The 11104-nt window shown below is 41.5% G+C and overlaps 1 protein-coding gene across 1 annotated transcript in view; it reads left to right on the top strand.

The window, feature by feature from the left end:
* Positions 1-10159: 10159 nt before the first annotated feature.
* LOC147898810 (pyruvate kinase isozyme A, chloroplastic-like) overlaps positions 10160-11104 on the top strand; it is a 33742-nt gene continuing 32797 nt past the window's right edge. Inside the window, exon 1 of the mRNA XM_087379252.1 lies at positions 10160-10826. Within this exon, the coding sequence (XP_087235378.1) occupies positions 10191-10826 (636 nt within the window). The 5' untranslated portion in view covers positions 10160-10190. The remainder of the gene's footprint in view (positions 10827-11104) is intronic.

Here is an 11104-nt window from a genome sequence, read left to right as displayed (position 1 = left end):
ATTGATGCATATCATAAAGTAGCTTATGCAACAAAGCTACCTCTCACATGTAGCCATTGTTGCACCCCTGTACTCAGCCTCTGTGCTCGACAAGGCAACTGTAAGTTGTTTCTTGCTGCTCCAAGTGACTGCAGCACTCCCAAAAGAGAATACATATCCACTGGTAGATCGTCTATCAGGAATACTACTAGCCCAATCAGCATCAGTGTATCCACGCAATTGTATCTGAACCCTAGTCTCATAAAATAGTCCATACTGCAATGTGGACTTCACATACCTCAATATGTGTCTAGCCACATCCAAATGCAGTTTCCTTGGAGCTTGCATAAATTGATTTACCAACCCAACAACATAGCTCAAATTTGGCCTGGAAATAGTCATATAAATCAAACTTCCTACTATGCATCTGTACATAGTAGGATCTTCCAAAAGCTCACTTGCATCTGCGCTCAACTTCACATTCTGCTCCAAAGGAACTGAAATAGGCTTACAACCTATCATCCCATATTGGGACAGCATGTCCAATCCATACTGCCTCTGCAAGAGCCATATCCCACTTGTGGATCTGATCACCTCAATCACATGAAGGATATTTTCATCAATATCACCTGTGATGATCAAATCATCAACATAAATGACAAGCAGCATAATGCCTTTCTCTGCTTTTCTCACATAAAGTGAGAAATCTTCCTTGAAAATTTGAAAGCCAATAGTGACAAGATACTGTCCTATCTTGTCAGACCATGCTCTGGGTGCTTGGCTTCAAGCCATACAAGGCTTTCTTCAACTTGCAAACAAACTCAGGATGAACATTATGAACATAACCTGGTGGCTGCTCCATATAGACCTCTTCTTGCAAATCACCATGCACGAAGGCATTCTTTACATCCATCTGATGTAAAGACAATCCGTTTGATGCAGCCATAGTAATGACTACTCTTACGGTTGCCATCCTTGCAACCGGACTGAATGTTTCTTATAATCAATTCATGATGTCATTGTGCTTTTTGCACATACATGGTTTATCTATTTCCCAAGCCACAAAGGGAGCTCTTCCTTCCCTCCTAGGGGCCTCTCTACCATCCACCATGACCTCTTTGGCTCCCCTTGCCTTTACAGTTACCATGTCCTCCTCCATAGGACTGGTTTTCTTGAATTCGCTGCATATTTTGATTTTTGTCATGGCCTCCAGATCAGCCTGCTCTACCTCTGCCTCTACCTCTTTTAGCATTTCAGTAGAAGACAGTTTCTTTTGAAGTTCCTCCTAAAGAAGATGCACCACCATTTCTCTGCTCTTCGGAAATTAGAAGAGCAATCAACTCCTCAAAATTAGGAAATTTTTCACGGATGGCAATGGATGTCCGGAATTGTGCATAATCCTTTCCTAGACCATTCAAGGTCACAGAAACTAAATGATCATCTTCCACTGGTGACCCAATAGAAGCAAGTGCATCTGCAATCTTCTTCACCTTCATGTGGTAGTCATTGATGCTTATATTTTCTCTCTGCACATTATGCAACTCCTACTTGAGCTGCATTTTCCTAGCTCGTGTATTTGTGCTATACATTTTTGTCAAAGTATCCCACACCTCCTTCGACGTGCTTGCATCCTGAATATGCACAATCATAGAATCTCAAATACTGATAGACAGCCAGTACATAACTTTTCTGGCTCTCTCATGACAGCCTTTAAATGCCTACAACTCATGTTGATTGGGAACATTAGGAATAACTGCTTCTTGTTCAGATCCAGTAATGGACTCCCAATAGCCTTTTCCTTTAAGGAAATTCGTCATTCTAAACTTCCATGCTTGGAAGTTGTTCTTATCAAGGTTTTCAATGACTATCTATGAAAGAGAATCAGACGCCATTACAAAACACTGCAAAAATATTCTGTCACTGCAAAAAACACAACTTTTGCCCCATAAGGGCAAAACTGACGAAAGTGGTATTTGACCACACTGTCACTTCCTAGTGACAATTTTGCATCAACAGGCAATAAGAATGATTTTGTCACTCCCAATATCTTTGCACACAGGCATACGATGCAGTTTCTGCGGTAACTTTTCACCAACCTGCAGAACAATGGTCGCACAGCAAAAATAGGGCACTTTTCTGAGTGCCTGCGGAAAACTTTCGCCACCAAAACGAGCCCCAAAATGGCCTCGAATCAAAAAAATAATGTCACTAAGGGCTTCACCTCTTCCCGTAGCATATACTACCCTCTCACCACACCGTGAAGGGCATCCCAATCTAAGATAATGCACTCTTGGACTTTTCGGCTATGCTACCTGAAGAGATTTGCTCCCAAACTCAAAAAAGGAAAGCAACACTGATCCTTTTACCAAGACACTACAAACTTGGTTTGCTTCCTTGAGCTTCTTACCATGAACCGAGCTCTAATACCATGTGAAGAGAGTGGGAGAGAAGTAAGGATTCTCACTTGTAGCTTTCTCACATACATAATGGGGGAATACACACAAAGGTGGAGGCTGAAAACAGTTTTCCTCCTCTTAGTTGTAAAAGCCAAAAGAATCTCTCTCTTTTAGTACAAAAGGAATAGGTGAACCCTATATGTGGGTCTCAAACCAAACTTAGCTAACCTAGGTGGCATACTAACTGAGCCACTAACGAGAGTACATAAAGATAGCTGTCATCCAGCTATTATTCATGGGCGGTGTACCAACCGCATCTGTAGCTAACAAGTCGGTGACATAAATGCACAACGGTCACCTTGGCATATCACACGTGGAGCTGGATATCTCAACAATATCTGCCATTGTCTAGTTTCTGATATAAACATGCTGGTATGAATGACATCTAGTAAAGCCGTGTTCTGCCATAAACCTGTCAAACCTTGGAGCTTGCTTTAAACCATGCAGACTTTTCTTCAACGTGCATACCAATTCCTCCTTTCCTTTGACCTCATATCCCTATGGCTACTACATCTAAATCTCTTCCTCTAGATCCCCATGAAGAAAAGATGTCTTCACATCCAATAAATCAAGATTCAGGTCTTCTGTAGCCACAAGACCTAGAATAGTTCTGATTGAAGTCATTTTTACAACAAGAGAGAGTATTTAATCAAAGTCTATACCTTTCTTCTGTGGAAACCCCTTTACAACAACAAGCCTTGCCTTGTACCTCATTTTTCCTCCATCTTCTTCCTTCACCCTATGAACCCATTTATTCCACAATTTTGCTTTTCCCTAGTTAAGTGAACCGAATCCCATGTCTGGTTTTGTAGTAAAAAGTCCATTTCCTCTTCCATGCCTTGCTCCCACTCCTTTTTCTACATTGCTTCTTCATAAGTTTCTGGTTCACCAGAATGAGTCAACAAAACATAATTGAAAAAAGGAGAAAATCACTCAAGTGGTCTACTTACCCTTGCAGATCTTCTAAGTGCACCTGGAGGAATTTGAGGTTGTTGCTAATGCTCTACAGTCTCATTTTTGCAACCCTTGGAATTTCATCTCCTAAGATTTTATCAAGAGTTGTGTATTTTGTGTCTACATTTTCTTTCTTCCTTTTCTGCAAGTGATCTTTATACATAACAATCTCATTGAATACAACATCTCTTCTCTTGAAGATTTTGTTACTTTCATAATCCCATAGATGATAACCAAGCTCATTACCTCTATATCTAATAAAGATGCACTTCTTGGATTTTGACTCAAGCTTTGTTCTTAAGTCCTTATCAACATGGAAAAATTCTTCACAACCAAAAACCTTTAGAAAAGAATAGTTAACCTTTTTACTTGTACGTGCCTATTCTGGGATGCCACCATCTAAGGAACTTGAAGGTGATCTATTTCTCAATTAAACCAACGGTATTCATTACTTCAACCCAAAGCTACAAGGGTAGCCCTACATGTAGTTTGATGCTCCTTGCATGCTCCGTGATTGTTTTGTTCATCCTCTCTGATGTAGGATTTTCTTGTGGCATTTTTGGAGTTGTCTTTTCTCTACTAATTGCATTGTATGAATAGTAACTATCAAACTCTTTGTTGTAGTATTCACCTCCATTATCAGATCTAAGAGCCTTTAGCTTCTTTCCTACCTAATTTTTAGCCAAAGCTTTCCATTTCTTAAAATTTTTAAAGACATCAGATTTTCTCTGAATGAAATAAACCCAAGTTTTTTTAGTTGCATAATTAATAAAAGAAACATAATAGTGAGAACCACCAAGACATGATACATCAGCAGGACCCCATAAATCCATATGCACAAGCTCTAGCTTTTCTCTCTTCTTTTCTTTTCCAACTCTAAGAAATCCGACTCTCTTCTATTTTCCATGAATATAGTTCTCACAAAAATCCAAATCAACTTGCTTCAAACCTGGCAATAGCTTTCTTGAGTGAAGAATCTACATCCCCTTCTCACTCATGTGTCCAAGCCTCTGATGCTACAGAGATATATCTTCTCCTATAGAAGCTAAAGCAATAGAGGAGTAGAATTAACAGTGCATAAATACAACATACCTACCTTGGGTCCTTTTGCTATTACCATTGACCCTTGTGTGGTTTTGCAGCCTTCATCATCCAATTGTCCTACTAAAATTAAGTTTCTTTTTAAATTAAGAACATGCCTTACCTCCTTTAACACCCATTGGTTTTGATTTTGCAATTTTATCAACACCTTTCCCTTTCCAAGAACCTTCAATGCTTCATCTCATCAACTAAATGAACAACTCCAAAATCACCTTCAACATAGTCTTGAAAGTATTTCCTATGAGGTGTAACATGAAATGAAGCCCTTGAGTCCATTAACCATGCATCAATGATAGTATCCAATGAAAGAATTAAGGCATCTTGCACCACGCTACTTGCTCCATTTTCTTCTTGCAAATTCTCTTGTTGTCTATCTCCTTCATTTTTCTTTCATGACCAACAATCTTTCTTTAGGTGTCATTTCTTCCCACAATGTTAGCACTCCAGGTTCCCTTTGGATTTGGATTTGCTTCTAAATATTGACTTGATGTTTCTCAAACAAAATTTTTGATACCAGTTGTTAGGAGCAACACATTAACCAAGCAACAATGCAAGAATTGGAATTTGTAAAATACACAATACAGAAAGCGTGCAGAATGGAAGAGACAAAGAAACACCAATATATGTGGTTCACCTGTGTGGGCTATGTCCACGAAGAAACGGCCAATCCTACGTCTTTCTTATCCAGCAAGCAAGAAGATACAAGATACAAGCAGTGTATGCACTACCTTTTTACTATGTGAGAGGAGCAACATGATAATCGAGCAACAATGCAAAAAGCAAAATGCGTAAAATACACAATACAGAAAGCGCATAGAATGGAAGAAACAAAAAAATCAGGTTATGCTAATAATGGTTGAAAAGGGAATTTAGAAAAGAAAAAGATGAAAAAAAACTCCATGAAAAAAAATAAATAATAAACAAGAGTATTAAAAATATAACTTAACTAGCTATATATATATATATATATATATATATATATATATATATATATATATATATAAGCACTTAGTATAGGTATATATTTAAACTAAGGTAAAAAAAGAGAATTAACTAATAAATGAATAATTAAAAAAGAGAATATATATATATATCTATATATATATACAAAAATAAACACGACGTTTATGCATCAAAAGGAGTTTAAAAAATGAAGAATCACTACGGGTAACTGACTACCAAGCACAACGCCTTCATGTAGCCATGACCACACTAAGGCACTAGGATAAGAAGGACGTTGAGACGATGCGGTCTACGGCCAAGTAAAGCTCAACAAAGCCAAGAAGCAAGGAAAGAGAACTTTTTAGAAGGTAGACCATCCGAGCTTATAAGACCACCCAATGTTGATGGTGGCGGAAACCAAGGAGATGAGCTGAGAGAAACACTCAACGGGCCAAAACAAGAGCAACAAGAGACAAGCCAAAACAGGGTGCAAAATAAACAAAGGGCAGCTAGCCTAAGTGAAAGGCGATAAGAACAAAGGTAGCATCAAGCAAAGCAACATAAAAGGGAAGGAGACGTGGCAACAGGGATTTTCTGAGAACCACTAAAGAAGAAAGAACTTCGCATCTAATCAGTTGGAGGACCTTTTGCCATTGCTCTGAGAAAAGATCAAGTGCAAGTTTTTGAAGCTGAATGTCTACGTAAGGCTAGCCGAGAAGGAGTTGTGCAAGACATGCAACTTAAGAGGCTTGTCTACATAAGGTCATCAGAAATGGAGCTATGCAACACACAACTTAGGAGATGTACACAAGACTACAAGATAAGAGCTACATGACAAATGATTAACCAAAGCTAGCAAGCAAGGAAAAGGAAGTGAAGGAAGCTTGCAGAGGTGACTCAGCCAGACAAGAAGGACACATGAGAGCAACCAATGAGCTAAGGAGGTGTGATCAAAGTCAAGCCAGTCAAGATGGGACTCCACAGAAGTGTATGAGCAAAGTTGAAGCCTAAGAGCTCACAGAACAGGTGAAGAATATCACAATGAAAACAATAGCTTCAATTAAATAGCTACGTACCTGAATGAACTGCGATGTAGACCTTTATTTTGAGGCAATGCAAACCTTTAGTTCTGAGGCAACCTAGCTTGAAATGCAAAAGGAAGCTTGTAAAAAACATGCAATGTGGAGCCAATGAGAGCTAATAGGTCATAAAGTAGAGTCACAAGCAAGTTGAGGAAGGCAACGAGACTGGGCTAAAACGAGAGTGAAAAGTGGAGTAAGAGACATCTGGGAGAAGAGAGCATGATAGGAAGCATCGGGAGAGCTTTGTAGAGCCGAGAAGGTAAGAGATGCGTTGAGATATCAAGCTCCACTCATGATATGCCAGGGTGACCGTTGTGCATTTACGTCACTGACTTGTTAGCTGCAGATGCCGTTGGTACACTGCCCATGAATAATAGCTAGATGACAGCTATCTTTATGTACTCTACTTAGTGGCTCAGTTAGTATGCCACCTAGGTTAGCCGAGTTTGGTTTGAGACCCACATATAGGATTCATCTATTCCTTTTGTACTAAGAGAGAGAGTTCTTTTGGCTTTCACAACTAAGAAGAGAAAAACTATTTTCAGCCTCCACCTTTGTGTGTATTCCCCCATTGTGTATGTGAGAAAGCTGCAAGTGAGACTCCTTACCTCTCTCCCACTCTCTTCACATGGTATCAGAGCTCGTGGTTTGTGGTAAGGAGCTCAAGGAAGCAAACCAAGTTCGCAGTGTCTTGGTAAGAGGATCAGTGTTGCTTTCCTTTTTCAAGTTTGGGAGTAAATCTCTGCAAGTAGCACAGCCGGAAAGTGCAAGAGTGCGGACGCCCTTCACAATGTATGCTACGGGCAAGGGCAAAGCCCTTGGTGACATTATTTTTCTGTTTTGAGGCCGTTTTGGGGCCTGTTGTGGTGGTGGAAGTTTTCCACAGGCACTAAAAAAAGTGCCTTGTTTTGGTTGTGCGACCATTGTTCTACAGGTCAGTGCAAAGTTGCCGCAGAAATTGCATCGTAGCAGAATGACATTATGAATGGAAAATTGCAGCAAGGCAACTATGCATCCTCTAGTAGGCAGGGTGATGACAGAAATGAACATTTGTTTATGGTGCAGCACATGACCAATTTTGTGACAAGTGCAGAAGAAAGCAATGATGTGTGGTATGTTGACTCAGGTGCGTCAAACCACATGAGAGGTCATGCAGAATGGATGCAAGATGCAAGGAAAATGAAAAAACCAGGATTTGTGGAGACTAGTGATGATACTACACATCCTATTGTGCAGATTGGTAAAATTCCTTTGTCTATGCAGGATGGGAAAAAGAAATACCTATCTGATGTATTTCATGTCCCGAACATCACCAAGAACCCGGTTTCTGTTGGTCAAATGGTCGAACAGGGCTTGCAGGTCAGATTTAATCGTAATGGATGCTTTGTTGAGGATATGAAAAATAAAGGTCGCTTGATAGCAAAAGGGAAGAAGAAGGGCATGATGTTTACGTTGGATGCGGACATGCCTGAATTGAGTGCAACAATGTTTGCACATGGGACCGGTGTAGTTGCAGATATTGATATCTGGCATAAACGCATTGATCATGTTAATGTACATCGACTTAAATTAATGCAGGCCCAAAATATTATTGTAGGATTGCCTAAGTTCAAGGTTGTAGAAATGCGTAAGATATGTGAAGCCTGTCAATTTGGAAAACAGGCAAGGAAACCATTTCCTAGACATGTTCAAGAGAGTAAGAGGCCATTGGAATTAATCCACTCATGCCTTTGACTATTGTACCAAGACTGGCTTCAATGCTAGAGGATTCACCATGCTTCTCATCAAGGACCTTCGAGCGTTTTGCAGGCAAACAATTTTTATTGTGAGCAAACTGGATATGGACAAGAACCATGCAACAAAAACATATCAGAGAAGCCCTCTCACCAGATCTCACATCATTAATGCATGCATCATCTTTCTTGTTGTCATCGAACTTCATGAGCTTGGCACTAACGGAGCACTAGAGTGTAAGCAGAGGAACAAAGCGTCAATGAACAAATTCAAAGTCAAGAATGCATGAAGAAAGAAGTGTATGAAATGGAAGTTGAAGGAATAAAGAATAGAGATTCACCCACTCTTCATTAGTTGAAAACCTTTTCGAAAATTGCTGCTTCTGGTGTCCATGGAGGCCGGGCATGCATCCAATTCAGCCATCATTTCAAATCTTGTACTTAGAAAAGCAATATGGATGACAAGCGCAATATGGATGACAAGCGCAATGCAACGAGCATCCACCCTGCCCACCCACAACAACCTTATATGACGATTGTACCCAAGAATGCCATATAGAATGTTCGCCTTGTGTGCCTTCAACGAGTACAAAATGGATGTTCGATTGAATCGAGCAACACCAACAACAATCATGTAAAACATTTTTGCCACCATCTTTGCCGTACAATTCGCAAACGAGACGTGGCTAAAGCCATACACAATGGAGCCAGAAAGAGCAACTTGACCATAACCATCAACGAAAGAACAAGAATACAGGACAACACACCCGCCATGGAACTCGCAGAACCACAAATGTGCTGTGAAACTAGGAAGCAAACCAACTGGAGCGAGCTAGAAAGAAGGAGCTGCCTAAGAACCATGCAGAGATGGAAGGGCCGCTGATGATGCATGCACAAGCCCACGAATAGTCAACTGCCACGTGTTCTTGCAACAAATCGAGATAGTCACGAAATACGAATATCTAATTAAACCTACCCCACTTGGGGCAAGCCAAAAAGCTTTTCTTAGATGCACACATGGCTTAATGATTTCAAATCTTAGTGGATAAAAAAACAAGACGAACTTCATTCATGTGGCTTGCCTGAGATGGTGCGTGGAAAAGGGGGTGAATTGAAAGCTGAGAGAGAGAGAGAGAGAGAGAGAGAGAGAGAGAAGAAGAAGAAGAAGAAGAAGAAGAAGAGAGAGAGAGGGGATAGAAATAGCAAGTGCAACTTAGCCCAATCATAAAAATTCAGATGGAAATAAAATAATTCCTAATTTTCGCTTTTGCAAAGGAAGCAAAAGGTTAATATAGCCTACTCATAGGGCAGGCCAAAAAATTGCACCAAAATATTCCAAAATTGCAATTTGGAAAGAACAAAAATGCCTAAAAGCTGTGAAAGGGGGGGGGATTGGTAAAAAGCTTGTGAAAGGGGGGAAGGGGGACTGTTTAAGCAAGGGTAAGCAAAGATCCAGGTGCTGAGGTGGCGACCAGGAAGGCCGTCGGATTGGGGGGGGCAGGGGATCGGGCGGCGGGGAACTGATAACCGAATATGTGGGAGCTGACGTGGTGAATCTTGAAGAACCAACAGGAAGATGCCAAGTGGCAAAGGCAGGGGATGCCACGTGGAATAGCCATGCTGGACAAGGCAACCATGCAAACAAGCTCGTCTCTCTCTCTCTCTCTGTCTCTGTGCCTGTGCGTCTTTGTGTGTGTCTGTTTCTCTCTCTTTCTGTGCGAGCTTCTTCGGCTGCATCGCCCCTCTCCTTGGAGCTCCCCGCCCACCCTTCCCATCTTGCTCCTCTCTGTCCCTTCTTGGCCTCTCTCTCTTCTTGCAGACCCCCCCTCAACCATCTCTTCCATCCTCCTTTCTTCCTCCTCATTCACCCCTCTTCCATTGCGTTCCTTCCTCCTTCCTCCTCCCTTTTCATCTCCCTCCTCACTTTCTTTTGCTCTTCCATCATGGCCCATTCTCTCACAGCTCTAGCTTCTCCCCCTCTTCGCCCACATGCAGACGACTGCCCTCCTCACCTCGGAAGTACGCGCCGCACTGCCTTTCCTGCTTTGGGCTCCGCTAGAATCTCTCTCCAAAGGGTCGCTTCCAATCGGCTCGATGATTGCTCGTATTTTCGTTACGGGGATCGTGCCGGTGTGAAGTTTCTACGACAGGGGACGGGCAATCATGCGATCGCCACGTTGATAGAGGCCTTGCCTGAAGCAGAAGCTTGCAACATTCTGAGCGCCAAGGAAGGTGTTCTAGTAGGAGAGAAGCCTTCCGCTGTGCCAATTGACATGGATATTGTCACCGAGGCAGAGCTAAAGGAGAGTGGCTTTAGAAACATGAGAAGAACCAAATTGGTTTGCACCATCGGGCCAGCTTGTTGTACGTTCGAGCAGCTAGAGACTATGGCTATGGCAGGTATGAATGTGGCAAGGCTTAACTTGTGTCATGGTACCAAGGAGTGGCATGCTGGCGTCGTTAAGCACATAAGAAAGCTAAACGCAGAGAAAGGCTATAGTGTCGCAGTGATGATGGATACAGAAGGGAGCGAAATTCATATGGGTGATTTGGGAGGGGCTTCTGCCGCCAAGACCGAGGTGCTTTACCTTCCCTTTCCCTCTTTGTGGGCGAAGGTCGCATTTCTTTCCTCTACTAAAAATGTAGTATACATGATCCGACACTGCAAAAGTCGTTTGACGAACTGTCTCCAGATTCTTTGAAATTCGAGAGACATAAGCAATGCTATAATATTATACCTTTAGTTAAGTCTCCCGAAAGCTTCTCCACTGCTCTCGAGAAGTCTAGTCTATGCCCCACGTTTTCCATTTAAGAAATTTGTGCCTGTTATAAAATTGGAATGCGGCTCCTAATTTTT

Source organism: Dipteris shenzhenensis, chromosome 9 (assembly GCF_047967505.1).
Source record: "Dipteris shenzhenensis isolate YYH24624 ecotype China chromosome 9, Dip_SZ_1.0, whole genome shotgun sequence".
Lineage (NCBI taxonomy): Eukaryota > Viridiplantae > Streptophyta > Polypodiopsida > Gleicheniales > Dipteridaceae > Dipteris > Dipteris shenzhenensis.
Note: the sequence above shows the minus strand (reverse complement) of the source record. Positions and strands in the feature narration are given on the sequence as shown.